The following is a 19,290-nucleotide window of genomic DNA, read 5'->3' on the forward strand; positions in this document are numbered from 1 at the left end:
GGACCACATTGAAAGAAGAGGAATCGTCTTGGGCCACGCATAAAATACACTAACAATAAGGATAGCCGATAAGCAGAAAAAGGTTGGGCAGATTACACGTTAGCAATTCCTGATATAGATAATGTACCTATCTGAGAAATAAAGCTTAATTTTTTTTTTTTATTAATTATTATAAAAGTAAAAGAGGACAACATAACTAGTGTGATATTTGACACTGTTTTTGATAAACTAACGCATCAATATCTGGTTCGTTGGATGTAGTAGCAATTCTCAATGAATTCTCAAGGTGGTTTTAATTTTGCCCTTTGCGTGCTTCATCCTTGAAAATATTTGCTCACAAATATAGGTGCTGTAGAAAATGAATGACATAAATAGGGTAAGATTGTGAAGAGTGGTATATCTTTCTTTGGGAAGATAAAATTTAGAAAAGACCATTAAAAGAAATGATGCCAAATGTTTTCATCCACGTGTTCGGTAAGTGTAAATGCATTTTTACAAAGAATTCCAAAAAAGAATCACATTTTTTATTTAAGTTTATAATTTTGTGTTGGGCCACAGGTTGGACACCTTAAACCCCTTTCATGTTCTGATCGGGTCAGTCTGTCCGTTATTTAGGTGGAACCGAACGGAACCTCCATTCTTATCTATAAAGCGGCGGGTGTAAAAGGAGATGTGTCCGTTTACACCCACCTACATACAATCTAATAAAAAGAGACGGATAGGGATCCAATGACCTTCTGTTCAGAGGATCAGATGACAGTCGGGTGTAAACATTTGCATCCAAACACTCAGAGGAGAGGGGCTGTGTCCACTCTGCATAAGTGGAGTGGACACAGACCTGTCATTCGCCTGCTTAGCGGGGATCAGTGGACAAATCCCCTGCTGAGCAAGTGGATCACAGCCGCAGTCCGCCCCGTGTGAAAGGGGTCTAAGAGCATACACCAAGCAAAGAAAGGCCACTTATTCCCACCCAAGAATTGAACAGAAACTGCAATCTTTTGCATTTATTGTGAAAGATCTCAGTGCTCTAGGTCACTGTGCAAAGTGCTAGGATTGTTCTGCTGAGTTGTCTAGCAAAGTATTAGGAAGTTGAAACAAATAAAACCATTACAAGCATACGTGAAGATGTAAATGGCACTATACTTTAGAAGTAAAAAGAAAAAAAAAGAAAAAATGACCTTGCTTAATTTCCAGTACAACAAAACAAAACCGTTTGCACAAAGGATTCCCATAAGTCAAAATCATGATTGGGATGAGGCAACAAATGGGTAAAAATCTGTTAAAAAAGGCAAATGTGAAGATTGCACTTGTCTCGAACCAAATGGCAGGATGCATTAACAACATGCTTACAAAATCAGTTTTATCAGGTGGTCAGTCTTCACCAGAATTATCCAAGTCCTCCCAGTCTGACACACTCATGACTTCAGATGCATTGTCAGGTGGATGCTGCACTCTGTCCATATAATGCATGTACATCTCATGTGTCCAAACATCAGCATCAATGAGCACAGATCTGGGAAGTGTAAGCACACAGGCTGCCATGCCTGAGATGTCATCCTCCAGCTGAGGTCCATCCTCCCATAAGTCCCTGTCTGCATCATATATATGTACATAATCCATGCGACCTCCTTGGTTGTGTGATCTGCCTCCTAGGACATAAATTTTCTTGTCTAGAACGGCAATCCCAGGCTCTCCATGCCCTGCAGGCACGGGACACATTAATGACCACTGGTCTGTTTTGGGGTTGTAGCATGCAACCTAGAAATAGGAAATGAAATGAAAAACTGATAAATTTTGTATTTGACCTGCACTATAAAATATTGAGAAAAGCACAAGTACCACTGAAAAAATTCAATATTTTGCTTTCTTTAAATTGTATCTTGTTTTCCATTTGAAACAGTACAGGGAAAGCAGACACTACCCTATTTTTCACAATCAAGCCACGACCCATGAACAGTTTTACCAAAGAGAGGCTAGATCTATGTGGTAGAGTTAGGTATTGTGGTGATATTCAGTGATGCACAGCTCACTTTACATTCTGCCACAGATCCTGTATGACTGAACTCTTGCGCATTAACAGATGTGACATCATCCTGCACCGGCCAATGAAGATGGTAGAAGATGCTGATGCAGGACCTCAGACCATTGAAGGAGAGGTAAGTATTGCAGACTTTAGTTCTGCTGTAGGTTATGCCCTGTATTCAGTTGGTCTTCTAATGTCTACAGTGACTGACATATAATATATGTTTTACTGTAAAGTAAGCCTCCAGTAAAGACTTGCAGGAGTTAGAATTTTTAAAATGTAGCGAGCTCACTCATATTTTGCAATATGCGTCATAGTCGGCTCTTTTAAGTATAGTAATTTCTTCCATCAAATGTATCCTATCAACAATCACAATATCCATTCTGCTACTTATGATGGCTTGGTAGTTTTTTAGTATTTGGAGATCAGGCTCTTGGCAGCATTCAGTAGGTATGGTAGCAATGATTTCTTATAAGTGAGGACAGACATCATTGAATTGTAAAACAGAAGGATCCAAAGGTCCTGCTGAAGGGTCACGGTAGAACTTTTCACTATGAGGTTGGTGATCTCCAATAAAGTTCAATAGGTAGGCAATGCCACCAGGTGCTAGTCCACATCCTGCGCACACTGGATGAATCCATGTGTTCCACCTAATTAAGCTATTAGTTCAAAGTTAAACTTTGATATATTGGTGCTCAAAAAAGGTATGAGTTAAGAGAAAGGGGTATGCAGTATATAACATCCTACACCTTTTACAGAATGGTGCATTCTGAAGTATATCACATACAGTACAGCACCGTACATGGGGAGGACAACCTACCACTCACACCAATAAACTCAGCACATACACCTTTCACATCTCATACCATTCCAGCATTGTCACTGCCAATAACCTTCCTTTTCAATGCCCACTACAGTGCCTAGATTTGACACTGCTTTGAGCCTGTCATTAGCACAGTGCTCATGGGAAATGCAATCAGCAGGTGCCCTGCATCATTTCCTCGTCCCTCTATTTGATACCATGTCCTGATTCTGGCAAATGGGTGCAGAGCTGTAGTCCCTGTGATGACCCTACTGAAAAAGAGGATTTATTCACTTAATTTACAGCGCAATTATGTTAGCTGAAAAAAGGTAAAGATAGAGGTTTATTCAAAGCAAGATTGAAAGGTATACAATACCCATTGTCAGCAATTGCCAATGCTTGGGCTAATTATAATTAACTAGAATAACAGGCTATCTTGCATTTACCTCCAGGACATCTTGTCGAAAACCTTCATCATCGTTGCTTCCTCCAATCACATATGTTTTTTCCAGAAGAGACACCATGCCATGCCATGCCCTCCTTACTGGCCCTGAGGCTACATATGTCCATTGATTTTTTTCTGGGTCATAACAGCAAGTTTCCTTTAGGTATGTATTTCCTCTCCTTCCACAAGCTATGTACATCTTACCACCAAGAGCTGACCCAGCATGTGCATGCACCTGCAGAGAGAAACCAGTAGACTTATTTGCATTAAAGTAACTTTGTCTGGTGAGAAATTTGAAGGCTGCGGTTATTGACTTTCTTCTGTAAATACTAGTTACCGGGCTCTTATTTTGACTCTCTGACTTTCTGGGTTGTTGCCCTGGAACAAGTATATAGATTAGGAGCTGGGAAAAGTAAATGTGCTTTTCTTGTTATAAATTAGGAACACAAGGCGTAAAAGCAATAGGCTCAGCATGATGGGCTAGCAACCAGCATTTTTATTTTAAATAGTCAGCTCCATTTCCTCTTATAACACAGCACGTTCGATCATTTAGGATCTAAAAGTATATAGACTCCGCCATCAGCTTTTGCAGCCTTCAATATTCAGCTTGAAACTGTGTACAGACAATGCAAAAGGTATTTTTTTCACTTACATTATACAAGGGATTAGGGGAAAACCAATGAAGTGCACACATTATTAGTAAAAGAGCCAGTGGTTATTGATTTAGTGCCAATTATGGGTGCTATTTTTTTTAACAGATAGTGGGTGCTATTTTACATGATGTGGCCCTCACTCATAAAGGATAGCAGATACCGGTTTCTCCCACCACAGTGTTTACCCCACATTTTTTCTGCACTGGCTTTCATAACATGGAGGTTGCAATGTGGAGCCCTGAAAGAACAGCCACCTGTGCATTTCTTCCAGAGCCATGTGCCTTGAACTCCGGCCAATCCGATGGCTGGAGGACGCGAACCAGGAAGCAGGACGGCCGAACATGTCGGCCGCCCTGTCGCTGAGCGGGCGGCACTGCGGGGGCTTCATTTTAAGGTAAGTACTTCATAATGAGTTAGTATGCGATGCATACTAGCTCATTATGCCTTTGTCTTTACAGGTTTTTTACTTCCTCTTTAAAAGCAAATCTTTCAAAGAAACAGATTTAGGATCATGCATCTACGTCTGGCAGAATTATTCAATGGTTATATATTGATCGTAGATGGGGATGCAATCCCGAGTGTGGCTCGTGGTTAATTTTCAGTACCAAAAGCGGTAACCCCGAGCCACACTCGGGATTACCTTGTAGTGATTACTTACCTTGTCCCTGCGATCCCACAATGTTCTCCTGCTCTGTCCTCCGGACGATGCTGGCATTCGTCTTCCTGGTTCCCTTCCCTGTGAGCGCCGAGACGCAGGGGGGCGGAACCCGGCGAGAATTTAAAAAAATAAACAAAACACGCACATACACATTGTAATACAGTACTTAGTAATCTGTCATGATTACATTACTGTATGAAACCATTTCACCTCAGTTTTGTCCCTAATGATTTGCCCAGTGCCCTGCCTTCACTTTTAGTGTTCTTTCTGCCTGGAAACTTGAGAACGTCCATGGCGTCCAAATAGTGTTCCCTTAGGTTAAAAAGCAGTTTTAGACCAGCTAGAAAACAGCGATAGTGAATTGGAATTATTTGAAGAATTGAGCAATAGTGATTCGTGGGGAAATTTATCATCAGACACTAAAAGTGATGACAGTGACGATTCTGCGACTGAGCTAAGTGATGTGCAAACTTGGTGCTCTATTGACTGCGGTACAGATCAAGCAGCGCCCCCCAGATTCCCATTTACTGGAGCACCTGGTATGAACATGACAACCCCTTGGCATACTTACAATTATTTCTGACCAATGAGGCTATTGAAAAAATAGTTACAGAGACAAACCAGCACAAAGAGCAACAATTAGCTACTCTGCATTGCAATTTTTCAAGAAGCAGAAAGTGGGAACCAGTGACCAAAGAGGACATTTGGAAATTTCTGGGCCTAATAATACTTCAGGGAGTGGTGGGGAAACCCCTGCAGAATGGGTATTGGAAAACGAATATATTACTTGCCACTCCACACTTTGGCACAGTCATGTCAGAGTACAGATTTTCCCTGATCATGAAATATTTACACTTCAAACACAACGAAGAATTGTTGAAACTACTCATCCTGCACCAAAACTAAAGAAAATTTGGTAAGTATCTCAAATGATTCTAAAGAATTTCCAACAAAGCTATGTGCCAGAAAGAGATATCAGCATAGATGAAAGTCTAATGGCCTACGAGGGAAGGCTCAGCTGGGTACAATACATTGCATCAAAGAGGGCACGATCTGGAGTAAAAACCTACATGCTAAGCGAATCGTCAACTGGCTACATTTGGAATTCAGTCATATACACTGGAAAAGGAACAAAATACAATCCAAAATACAGCAACTTTAGAATGGCAACATTTTCCGTTCTTTCACTCACTGAGCTATTGCTAAATCAGGGCTATTGTGTAACAACCGACAACTTTTATATGTCTCCTAAACTTTATGAGTTTCTTCTGCAAAACAAAACAGATGCCTATGGAACAGTTAGGGCTAATAGGCGCAACATTTCGCCAACATTTGGCAATAAGAAGCTCAAGACTGGAGAAATAGTTGCCAGGCAGAAAGCCAAATGATGGCACTGCGATGGCGTGACAAGAAAGATGTGTGGCTAATGAGTACAGTTCATAATACCTCCACTGGTATGGTATGCATGGAAGGTGGGAAAGAAATTGTGAAGCCACAAGTAATGATAGACTATAATAACACCATGGGAGGTGTCGACAGAGCCGACCAAGAAATGACATTTTACCCAGCAATAAGAAGGAACAGCAAAAGAAGTACTACAAGACTGCATTCATCTTCTTGAGCAATGCTTGTGGAATGCCTACATTCTGTTCAAAAAGAAAAAAATGACAAGACTGTGATTCATTCTGACTTAATTTGGAAAGTTGCCGAACGTATCTTTGGGAACCACCAAACACCATCAATGGCTGTGAATAGAACTGGATGTCATGCTGTTGGTGTTGCAACCCAGAATCCCTGACTGGTCGTCACTTCATGGACTACATACCACCAACCGAGAAAAAGTCAGGACCTACAAGGATGTGTGTGGTTTGTTGCTCAAAGCGAGGTGACAGTAGAAGGAAAATCTGAAAGGAAACCAGGTTCTATTGTCCTGATTGTGACGTCGGACTTTGTGCAGTCCCATGTTTCAAAACTTTTCATACCTGTGATGTTTACTAAACCAATATGCAGTGTCTAGTATTACAGTGATAAGTAATGCTGCACCCTTGTTTGGACAAATTTCAGTGTTTTTGGTTTTATTACATTATTGAATAAAATGTGTTATTATATTATAATTTATGATTTTGTGTTTCAAACTTTATCATACCCAGGATATCTACTAGACTCTTGTTTGGACAGATTTGAGTGAGTTATTCCTAAGAATTACAGGCCTACAATAGAAAACAACAGATTTTCATGCAAAACAATGTACTGCTTTGACATTAAAAAATACTGACATACAGTTGTGCTCATAAGTTTACATACCCTGGCAGAATTTATGATTTCTTGGCCATTTTTCAGAGAATATGTATGATAACAAAAACTTTTCTTTCACTCATGGTTAGCGTTTGGCTGAAGAGATTTTTTTAACAATCAACTGTGTTTACTCTTTAAATCATAATGACAACAGAAACTACCCAAATGACCCTGATCAAAAGTTTACATATCCTGGTAATTTTGGCCTGATAACATGCACACAAGTTGACACAAAGGGGTTTGAATGGCTATTAAATGTAACCATCCTCACCTGTGATCTGTTTGCTTGTAATTAGTGTGTATAAAAGGTCAATGAGTTTCTGGACTCCTGACAGACCCTTGCATCTTTCATCCAGTGCTGCACTGACGTTTCTAGATTCTGAGTCATGGGGAAAGCAAAAGAATTGTCAAAAGGATCTGTGGGAAAAGGTAGTTGAACTGTATAAAACAGGAAAGGGATATAAAAAGATATCCAAGGAATTGAGAATGCCAATCAGCAGTGTTCAAAATCTAATCAAGAAGTGGAACATAAGGGGTTCTGTTGAAACCAAACCACAGTCAGGTAGACCAACTAATATTTCAGCCACAACTGCCAGGAAAATCGGGATGCAAAGAAAAACCCACAAATAACTTCAGGTGAAATACAGGACTCTCTGAAAACATGTGGTGTGGCTGTTTCAAGATGCAAAATATGGAGGCACTTGAAGAAAGATGGGCTGCTCGGTCGAGTCGCTAGAAGAAAATCATTACCACGCAAATGCCACAAAGTATCCCGCTTACAATATGCCAAACAGCACAGAGACAAGCCTCAAACCTTCTGGCACAAAGTCATTTGGAGTGATGCGACCAAAATTGAGCTTTTTGGCCACAACCATAAACGCTACATTTGGAGAGGAGTCAACAAGGCCTATGATGAAAGGTACACCATTTCTACTGTGAATCACTGAGGTGAATCGCTGATGTTTTGGGGATGTGTGAGCTACAAAAAGGCACAGGAAATTTGGTCAGAATTTATGGCAAGATGAATGCAGTATGTTATCAAAAAATACTGGAGGAAAATTTGCATTCATTAGCCCAAAAGCTGCGCATGGGACGTACTTGGACATTCCAACATGACAATGATCCTAAACACAAGGCTTAGTCGACCTGTCATTGGCTACAGCAGAATAAAGTGAAGGTTCTGGAGTGGCCATCTCAGTCTCCTGACCTAAATATCATTGAGCCACTCTGGGGAGATCTCAAATGTGCAGTTTATGCAAGACAGCACAAGAATTTACAGGAGCTTGCCAGGACGAATGGGCAGCTTTACCATCTGAGAAGATAAAGAGCCTCATCCACAAATACCACAAAAGACTTGAAGCTGTAATTGATGTTGAAGGGGGCAATACACAGTATTTAGAGCTGGGGTATGTAAACTTTTGATCAGGGTCATTTGGGTAGTTTCTCTTGTCATTATGATTTAAAAAGAGTAAATACAATTGATTGATAATAAATGGCTTCAGTCAAACACTAACCATGAGTGAAAGAAAAGTTTTTGTGTTATCATTCATATTCTCTGAAAAATGGCTAAGAAATCATAAATTCTGCCAGGGTATGTAAACTTATTAGCACAACTGTAATCAGACCGCCAGGGAGGTTAAAGTACCAAGACTACAAGTATATAGTATGTAGCGGTTTCTATTTTTTTTTTCTTGTTTTCTTGCCTGTTTCTGAAGTGGTGCCACATATTCCCATGAGTTGGTGTATGGATCATATCTTTCCACCTCCTTCAGCTCATCATGGTAATCCCTGCCTGCTACTGCATAGATATACTTGCCCAAAATACACACGGACAAGTCAGCACGGGCCTGCTGCATGGACTGGACCTGAAACCAGCGATTGTGCCGAGGGTCATATCTTAAAAGATAAAGACACAGTTAATTTTCATGAAAGTACACATAAAATAGACAAATGTTAAACGGCCAGAAACAGATTTTCTTTTGCAAGTGAAAAAAAGTCACACATTGAAACAAAATGTTCAGAAGTTCTTTTAAAACAGAAAAATGCATTACATGCCCTACATGGGCCTATGGTTATTAATAGTGCAATTTTAGGGAAAAAGGAAATGTCTATGGAATTCCCACACTGCAGTCAAGCACATGTGAAAGATTTACAACCACGTGTGGTCCATCGTCAGAAGATTACAGCCAAAGTGCTCTGCAATGGGAAAACAAAAACTCTACTGCCATTATGATCTAAGACCTCCTGTTCTGTTCTAAGTAAGCTGTACTGTTAATCCATACAATTTAGTGGATAAGGTGACCATGGATACCACATTTTTCAGAGTGTTAGTTACTGCGCTGTGTATTACTTTTTTCACTTGATAACGAGAAATAGTTACAAATATCTAGAAAATACAGAACATCCAGTTTTTCTATTTGATTATGGTTGTACTCTAAGGCATTTGGCATCCAAACCATATTTCCACCATTAAATGCTAATAGGAGCCTTACATCTTAGGCCTCTTGCACATGGGGGTTGTCTAGATGCAATGCGCGCCTCCTGGCATTTCAGTGTGTCAGGGAGGGATAGGTTTAGCGTCCATCCCACTGCCTGCAGCCTGTCAAAGTCTATGGCAGGCTAGGGCTGAACGCTGTACCGAGTGATACCCGCGTTTATGTTCCATAGGCGCACTGATGCACCAGGACTGATGGACACACTGCAGCTAGATCACACTTTATTCTTTGAGCACTTATGATTTATTTGTTGCACCCCGGACAAAGCTCTATTTTTGAGCGAAACATGTAGGTATTTTGGGTTTACAGGATAGGTTTTGGTGCACAATCACTTTAACATGGGGATTTTTTTGGTGGGGAGGGGTTTTGATCAATCTGGCTAATCTGCCTGCACTCAGCTGTGGGGACTTTTTACTTTTCTTTACCAGGAATCATTTAGGCATGTCTGTGGCAGAAGCGGTGCAGCCTTTTTACAGGGTATCAGAGCGGCCCCCTGCCCCAGTCCTCCCCTGAGCACGAGTCAAGAAGTGGATCTGCTGGAGGCCCAGTGGTTGAATGTTTACATGCTTGGGAATTTTTAAATCTGGTCCAAAAAAATAGGGAGGTAAGGTACTGAAAAAAATGATTGCTTTTTTATTTGTACAGTAATGGTGAAGTATGATTTCACATAAAAGTTTCAGGACAATTTGACTATCAGCTAACCACTGACTAGTATTAGATTGTAAACAATTATTTTTCTAACACTGAATACAGTTGGGAAGAACCCAAGGCAGAAGAGGAGACTATCGACTCTAGAGATAATGAAATTAAAGCTGGAGAGCAGGCTGCCAAGCCATCACAACATCGCTCTCTCATCCTCAACTTCCAAGACAAAAAGTGATAGAACAAAGTTGCAGAACTCCAAAATCATTGATGACGTTTCTATATTACAAAAATTGTCCAACAGATGTGACAGTAGTGTAAATGAGACCATGCATGATGCATTTCGTATTGTGGGATATTTCTATGGGAAACACAGTATTAGCTGTAAACAGTAACTTCCCAAGCTTCACCAGTCCAGCCCCACTCTCCTGTCTTGTGGATCAAGGTCATTCTGGTAGACATGTTGGTACATATTACAGAACAGTCTTCATAATTTGCATCACAATTCTTTGTCCACAACTACCCATACCAACACTCAAACTACCTACCTCATGCCCCACTGCAGCTTTTTATTGGAATCTGTTGTGAGAACTACTTTTTGGGTAATTAGGATCACTTTCCAAAACTCTAAGCACATACAGGTGCATCTAAAAAAATTAGAGCAACCACAAAAAGTTCATTTCGGTAATGCAATTCAAAAAGTGAAATGCATATATTATATACTGTAGATTTATTACACATATATTTCAAGCATTTCTTTTTTTTTTTTTTTTTTTTTGATGATTATGGGTGGTTACAGCTAGTGAAAACCCAAAATTCAGTATCTCAGAAAATTAGATTATTACATGAGATCAATAACAAAAAAAAAAAAAGAGAAAGAAAATTGGATTTTTGACTTACCGTAAAATCCATTTCTTTGATGTTCATTGATGGACACAGCTCCTTATCTTCTTGACAGTTGGGTTATACTGCCGTCTACAGGAGTAGGACACTAGGCAGGAAAAAGCTTGAATACGCCTAAGGGGCAGTCCCAGGGGGTATACTCCAACTCTCAGCTAAAGGCGTTCAGTTTTGTACAAGCAGTGTCAGAAGAAAACCAACTCCACAGAGGGGTGGGTGCTGTGCCCATCAATGAACATCAGAGAAATGGATTTTACGGTAAGTCAAAAATCCCATTTCTCTTTTGTTAATTGACGGACACAGCTCCTTATCTTCTTGATAGTTTCACAAGACGTTTAACTCGCAGGCCAGTCCCTGTCCAATGGGGCTATGTCGCGGCCAACCTAGCACAGGGCTGAGGCCAGCGAGCACTCGCTGGCCAGAGTGGGGGGACCCTCTACATCTAGATTATCTAGTCCGTCGCCTAGTCGGGCAGTTGACAGATTCTCACAGGAACAAAATAACAGATAGGAAAAACAAAAATTAAATTGAAAAGAAAGAATTTGCCAGGACCAGAGATCCCAGCAAGGAACTAGGCCCTTACTCCTGACTAGGCAGAAAAAAAACGAAAAAAAACAATGCCTATAGCCTAGAGTGGGAGTATACCCCCTGGGACTGCCCCATAGGCATAGTCAAGCTTTTTCCTGCTTAGTGTCCTACTCCTGTAGGGGGCAGTATAACCCAACTGTCAAGAAGATAAGGAGCTGTGTCCGTCAATGAACTAAAGAGAAATTATTTTTAATACATAAATGTTGGCTTACTGAAAAGTATGTGCATGTACAGTATAGTATGCACTCAATACTTTCTATGGGGCTCCTTTTCCATGAATTACTGCATCAATGCTGTGTGGCATGGAGATGTTATGGAAGCCCGCTGAGATGTTATGGAAGCCCAGTTACTTTGATAGCAGCCTTCAGGTAGTCTGCATTGTTGGGTCTGGTGTCATCTTCCTCTTGACATTACCTCACAGATTCTCTATGGGGTTTAGGTCAGGCGAGTTTGCTAGCCAATCAAGCACAGTGATACCATGATTAAACCAGCTATTGGTAGTTTTGGCAGTATGGGCAGGTACCAAATGCTGCTGAAAAACAAAATCAGTATCTTCATATAGCTGGTCAACAGAGGGAAGCAAAAGTGCTCTAGAATTTCCTGGTAGAGTGCTGCGCTGACTTTGGACTTGATAAAACACAGTGGACCAAGACCAGCAGGTGACCTGGCTCCCCAAATCATCAATGACTGTGGAAACTTTAAACTTGCCCTCATGCAACTTGGATTCTGTGTCTCTCCACTTCCTCCAGACTCTGGGGCCTTGATTTCCAAATGAAATGCAAAATTTACTTCTATCTGAAAAGAGGACTTTGGACCACTGAGCAACAGTTGTGTCTTTTTTCTCCTTAGCCCGGGTAAGACGCTTCTGCCGTCTTCTCTGGTTCAGGAGTAGCTTGACATAAGGAATGCGACAGTGGTAGCCCATGTTCTGGATACGTCTGTCTGTGGTAAATCTTGAAGCACTGACACCAGCCATAGTCCACTCCTTGTGAATCTCACCCAAACTCTTAAATCGCCTTTGCTTCACAATCCTCTAAAGGATGCGGTTATCCCTGTTGCTTGTTCACCTTTTTCTACCACTCAACTCAACTTTCCATTATTATGCTTGGATACAGCACTCTGTAAACAGCCAGCTTCTTTAGCAATGACCTTTGTGACTTTCCCTTCTTTGTGAAGGGTGTCAATGACTGTCTTCTGGTCAACTGCCAAGTAACAAGTCTTCCCCATGATTGTGGAACCTACTGAACCAGACTGAGAGACCATTTAAAGCATGTGAGTCAAACACAAGCCCCGCAAGCTGAATGCAGCCCTTCAGGCCATTTCATGTGGCCCTAGCACCTCTATTGCAGCTACCCCTTCATCTCTGTCCCCACCTTGTTAGCAGTCGGCAGCAGAGAGGAGAATAGAACTCCTCATACAGATTCTGTACCTCTGTTCAGCTGCAGAACCACCTCATCTCTGCCTCCCCTGGTCTTAGCATTCAGCAAACTCCAGCCCTTTGGTCCTCCACCAGACCTACAATTTCTATTTCCCAGCTCCATCCTTAGCTTCTTCAAGTCAGCAGCACAAGGTAAAGGGGGTGCACTGTGATGTAAGGAAAGGTGGGGGACTTTTGATAGTGGGGGGGCTCTTGATATCTGATGTAAGGGGGAGTGGGGTGCTCTGCTCTCTCATCTAGTCTTACAGATACACCTGGCCCTCTGAGGGTACCCATAATTCTGATGCTGCCCGCGATTAAATTTAATTTGACACTCCTAATTTAAAGGCTCAGAAAACCTTTACAGATGTTTTGAGTTAATTAACCCATTAGAATGTGACATTAGGAGTCTATAATATTGAACTTTTTCACAACATTCTGATTTTCTGAGATACTGAATTTTGGGTTTTCACTAGCCGTAAGCCATAGTCATCAAAATAAAATAAATAAATAAATGTTTTAAATATATCACTCTGTGTATAATGAATAAATATAATATAGGAGTTCCACTTTTTGAATTTAATGACTGAAAGAAATTAACTTTTAGATGATATTCTAATTTTTTGAGATGCACTTGTACTTTAAAGAATGCTTGTTGCCTGCCAGATACAATGATACAAAGGCTTCAGTACTGGAAATATGGGTTTTTTACTATAGCTTACCTGTAAAATCCGTTTCTTGGAGTACATCACAGAGCACAGAGCCATATTCATTACCATATGGTTATACGCCACCTTCAGGTGAATGGACACTGGCAACCAATCAGACAGGAAGTCCCCCTATATAACCCCTCCTACACAGGAGGTACCTCAGTTTTGTAGCAAGCAATAAAAAGGCCCCATACAAGAGGGGAGGGACCATTGTGTCCCATGATGAACTCCAAGAAATTGATTTTACAGGTAAGCTGTAATAAAAAATCCATATTTATTTTTCATAGATCACGGGACACAGAGCCATATTCATTACCATATGGGAAATCCCATAGCAATGCATCTGAGGGGGACACTATAAATACTGCCATCAGACCACAAAAGATCTAAACAGCTGCCTGCAGAACACTGCGGCCAAATGCAGACTCCTGGTTCCTAACATCCACTCAATAGAAACGAGTGAACACATACACTGATAACCAAGTCACGGCTTTGCAAATCTGAGCCATAGAAGCTTAAAGGCGAACTTCCCAAGAGGCACCTACTCTTCTGGTAGAGTGTGCCTTTACAGGAAAAAGGTGGAACCTTCCCTTTCAAACCATATGCCTGGATAATAACAAGGCGAATCCAATGAGAAGTCATAGACTTAGATGCTGTCTGTTTTTTCTGGACCCTTCTGGCAGTACGAACAAAAGATCTGTCTTACGAACTTAAGGAGATTTTTCCAAATAAATCTTAGGTGCCTGTACTACATTAAGAGCATGTAATCACTTTTCCTCCTCTGTTTGAGGATCTGGAAAAAGGAAGGCAGTATAATGTCCTGATTCAAATGAAAAGGGGACACCACCTTGGGCAAAAGACATGGGTGTGGATGTAAAATCACCCTATCTTGATGTAAAATCAAGAATGGCTCTTTACAAGAAAGAGCTGCTAGTTCCGATACTCTTCTGACATTATCGCAATCAAAAAGACAAGTTTTCTGGCCAAAAGAACCAGGGGGATATGCCCAATGGGCTCAAAAGGCTGTTCCTGTAAATCTAAGAAAGGAGAGAGCGGCGCCAGCTTAGTATAGTACAAGTTTATTTAACACTGTTAAAATTGGTGACTCACTGTCCGAGGTTGGGTGAGACCGGTACACAAAGACTGTTAGGGTCATCCATCTTCCTCTTCCAGGATAGTGGTCATAGGAGAAGGTGGTGAGGTTCCAGAGGTATAGCCGAGCCGCTGTGGGGCTGCTAGTTGTCACTGGCCGCGGCGGAGCATGCACAACAGGGCTCCGGCTGCCGACTTCTGATCCCTGATGACATCACTTCCTGGCAGGAGAAAAATAGGGGTTGCACGCGAATCGCCTGACGAAGGAGCACGGATACTCTGAACGCGTGCAACCCCTATTTTTCTCCTGCCAGGAAGTGATGTCATCAGGAATCAGAAGTCGGCAGCCGGAGCCCTGTTGTGCATGCTCCACCGCGGCCAGTGACAACTAGCAGCCCCACAGCGGCTCGGCTATACCTCTGGAACCTCACCACCTTCTCCTATGACCACAATCCTGGAAGAGGAAGATGGATGACCCTAACAGTCTTTGTATACCGGTCTCACCCAACCTCGGACAGTGAGTCACCAATTTTAACAGTGTTAAATAAACTTGTACTATACTAAGCTGGCGCCGCTCTCTCCTTTCTTGCATCTCTCAGGGCATCTCCACGCTTCAGCCGGCTGCCGCGGACTATAGCTTCCCTACAGTACCAAACTTTGTTCCCCCCCCCCCACGCAGCCCCATAACCCCCCCCCCTCCCATCCACCCACATTCCTTGTACCATCTTGGGATATTAGAAGAGCGCCATGACACCCCCCACTTTCATGTTCCTGTAAATCTGTCAGCACCAAATTTAGATCCCAAAGGACACAATGGTGGCTTCACTGGAGGAAGCATACGTAACATCCCTTTGACGTAGGTTTGAACCAAGGAATGCGAAGCTATCGATTTCTGGAAAAAAAACAAGGCTAAAATTTGACCCTTAATAGTGCTCAAGGCTAAATTTCAAATCTACCCCTACTCAGGACTACCCCTGCAAGAAAGCTAGAATTTTCCCAATAATACTTGCGGGGATGCCATTTCCTGGCTTCACACCAGGTAATGTAAAATTTCCAGACTATGTAATAAATGCTTCTAGAGACTGGTTTTCTAGCATTTATCAGGGTAGAAACTGCAGGGCCAGATATACCCTGCTTCAACAGCCAAGCCGTCAAATTTAGAGACTGTTAGGCAGGGTGGAATATTGGACCTTGGCAAAGTAGGACCGGGTGCTGTGGAAAAACCCAAGGCCTTGTCACTGCCAATTGAATTTGTGCATACCAAACCCTCCTCGGCCATGCTGGAGCTACCAGGATTACTGGTTTCCCCTCCAGCTGAATTCTGTCTAACAGAAGCAGTAGCAGCTGAACCAGAGGAAAGGCATAGATCAGGGAAAACTCCTCCCAAGGAGTCACCAAAGCATCCACTCTAACTGCAAGTGGATCCCTGGTCCTGGACACAAATCTCTTCAACTTGTTGTTGAACCTGGATGCCAACAGATCTACATCTGGGACCCCCCAGCGTTGGCAGATTGATGCAAAGATTTTAGGGTGTAAAGACCATTCCCCCGGAAACATCTGTTGATGACTCAAAGTCTGCCTGCCAGTTTTCTATTCCTGGAAAGAAAACCGCTGACAGGCATGGAACAAAACTTCTCTACCCAGGATAGGATAATATCCACCTCTTTCTGGGCTGACTGACTTTTGGTGCCTCCCTGATAGTTGCTAAAAGCCACAGCTGTGGCATTATCAGATTGTACCCTGACAGGGTGACCCCGAAGTCTGGGTGTCCAGTTCTTTACTTGCTTGCCGACCGCCTGCCGCAGTTGTACGGCGGAAGTCTGGCACTCCCAGGCAAAGTGTCATACATGTATGGCGCTCACCTGGGAGGAGCTAGGGGCGATCGCGCGCTGCCGGATGCGCTCGTCAGCTGGGGAGCCAGTGCGTGTGACCGGCGGCTCCGATGGCCGCCGGCCACTCGCGATCTCCCGCAGCAGTGAGAGAAGAACAGACGACTGATGTAAACAGCCGTCTGTCATTCTCAATGAAGTAATGACAGAGGCTATGTGATCCTGCTGTATAGGATCGCATGTCTCTGTGATTACTTCACAAGCCACGCCCCCTGACAGTTAGAATCACGCCCCTAGGGACACACTTAACCCATTGATCACCAGTAAAGTTAACCCCTTCCCTGCCAGTGTCATTTTTACAGTAACAGTGCATATTTATAGCACTGATTACTGTAGTAATGTCACTGGTACCCCCAAAAGTGTCAAAAATGTCAGTTAGGGGTCCGATCTGTCCACCGCAATGTCGCAGTCCTGCAAAAAAAATAAAAAAATCATTTGCAGTTAGCCGCCATTACTAGTTAAAAAAAAAAACAATAAAAATGACAAATCTTTCCTGTAGTTAGTAAACGCAATAACTTTTGCGCAAGCCAATCAAAATACGCTTATTGCGATTTTTTTTTACCAAAAATGTAGCAGAAAACCAATGTTAAAAAATTTAGGTTTTTACTTTTTTTTTGAGAATTTCATATAAAAAAAATTTGAAAAATATTGGTATTTTTTCAAAATTGCCACTATTTTTTTTTTTTTTTTTTAACAAAAAATCGCACAGGTGATTAAATACCCCCAAAAGAAAGCTCCGTTTGTGGGGAAAAAAAAGGACGTCAATTTTGTTTGGATACGGCGTCGCACGCCCGCGCAATTGTCTGTTAAAAATCACGCAGTGCCGAATCGCAAAATAGGGCCTGGTCTTTGAACAGCCAAATCCTCTGGGGCTAAAGTGGTTAAAGCCCGACAGACTGCTCGAATTTCCAAGATATTGATGGGGAGACTTTTCTCTACCCATGACCACTTCCCTTGGACAGTGGCTTCCTCCAGAACCGCTCTCCAACCGGAGAACCTGGCATCTGTATTCACTACTTTCCAAACTACTGGAAGAAAGGATTTCCCTTTTTCCAAATTTCTGGTTAACAACCATCTAGACTCTGACGTACTCTTGGTACCAGAGACATCCACCAGTCCATGGACTTACTGGTCCATGCTGACAGAATGTTGTTCTATAAGTGTCTGGCATGGAATTTGAGCATAGGGAATTGCTCCGAATGTGAACATCATCTGCCCTAATAACTTCATGCAAAGATGTACAGAAGGATTCTTTCGCCTTCTTATGGATCGAACCAGATCCTTCAGGTCTGTAACCTTTATTGATGGCAAGAATATCTTTGCCTGTATTATGTCCCCAAGAAATCCAAATATTCCAGGCTCTGGACTGGCTGTAATGCTAACTTTGCCAAGTTCAGGATCCAACCCAGACATTCTAAGAACTGTACTGTTTGGAAAACATTTCGGCTTAGATCTCAAGCTGACCGATCCATTAGTAATAGATCGTCTAGATATCCTATCACGGATATCCCTTGAGACCTTACAGCGGCCAATACTGGAGCTAGGATCTTTGTGAACACTCTTGGAGCCGTAGCCAACCCAAAGGGCAGGGCCACAAACTGAAAATGACAGTTTTCGACTGCAAATCGTAAAAACATTTGATGGGCTTGAAATATAGGCATGTGAAGATATGCATCCTTGATGTCTATGGATGCTAGAAATTCTTCTCCCTGTAGGGAGGCCATGACTGAATGAATTGACTCTAAAAGGAAAGTACGAAATGTTCAGAAACTGGTTCGGAGCTTTGAGATCCAGAATAGGTCTCACATTTTCGTTCGGCTTGAAGACTACGAAAAGGTTTGAGTAAAAACCCCTGAATCTTTCGTCCTCCAGAAACCTCTGTAATCACTCGTTGGGACCTTAACTGGTCCAGAGCCAGAAAGAGATCTTTTTAGGAGGATCTTGCAGGTATGTTTGACTTTACAAACCAAGGATTTGGGAACACCCGAAATTCCAATTTGTATCCTTGCGAGATGGTGAAAATAACCCAGTTTTCCTGAATAATTTCTACCAAGAACTTTGAGAACAGTAGCAGCCTTCCCCCCACCCGTGGGGGCACCTCTTCACAAGGTAGGCTTGGAGGTAGACTTGGTGGATCTCTGGGCCCAGGGTTTCTTTTGCCCTTGCCCTCAAGGCTTAGTTCTACCAGATGGCTGGGGCTGTTGCAACTGCCTGGGATTAGCAGCACCAGGAGTGTGAGTACTGGAAATCTTAAAAGAAGGATGTTTTTGTTTCCTCTTAACAGATAGCAACGCACTCTTCCCCCCCGAAAATCCTCTGGATATACTTATCCAGATAATCACCAAATAGGTGTTCTCCATGAAAGGGAAAGCCAGCCAGAATGTATTTGACACGGTAATTTCGCTGGCCAGCTTTTTAGCCAAAGGATTCTGCGCTGCACTGTTAAAAGTGCAAACCGTGACATCTGCTGTATGGAGTCTTTAAGAGCATCCACTGCAAAATAAAGTTCGAGGTAGATCTGTCAAATCTTCCATAGACTCTCCTTGAGAAGGAACCATTCTGGACATTCGCCTAATACAGTCTTTTAAAGACTGACAAACTCCTGTAGCTGCCACTGCTGGTTGTATCGCAGACCCTGCAACAGCAAAGGAGGCTTTTAATAAAAATTCCAACTTCTTATC

The 19,290-nt window shown here is 42.2% G+C and overlaps 1 protein-coding gene across 3 annotated transcripts in view; it reads right to left on the reverse strand.

Annotated features, from left to right (window-relative positions):
• Window positions 1-989: 989 nt before the first annotated feature.
• Window positions 990-19,290, reverse strand: part of KLHL22 (kelch like family member 22) — a 97,945-nt gene continuing 79,644 nt past the window's right edge. For all 3 annotated transcript variants that reach the window (XM_082243419.1, XM_082243420.1, XM_082243421.1), the window contains 3 exons: window positions 8,580-8,772; window positions 3,272-3,505; window positions 990-1,758 (listed from right to left, as the gene is read on the reverse strand). In XM_082243419.1, the coding sequence (XP_082099545.1) occupies window positions 1,372-1,758; window positions 3,272-3,505; window positions 8,580-8,772 (814 nt within the window). In that variant the 3' untranslated portion in view covers window positions 990-1,371. The remainder of the gene's footprint in view (window positions 1,759-3,271; window positions 3,506-8,579; window positions 8,773-19,290) is intronic.

This window comes from Pelophylax lessonae (assembly GCF_965119305.1).
Source record: "Pelophylax lessonae genome assembly, chromosome: 1".
NCBI classification, from domain to species: Eukaryota; Metazoa; Chordata; class Amphibia; order Anura; family Ranidae; genus Pelophylax; species Pelophylax lessonae.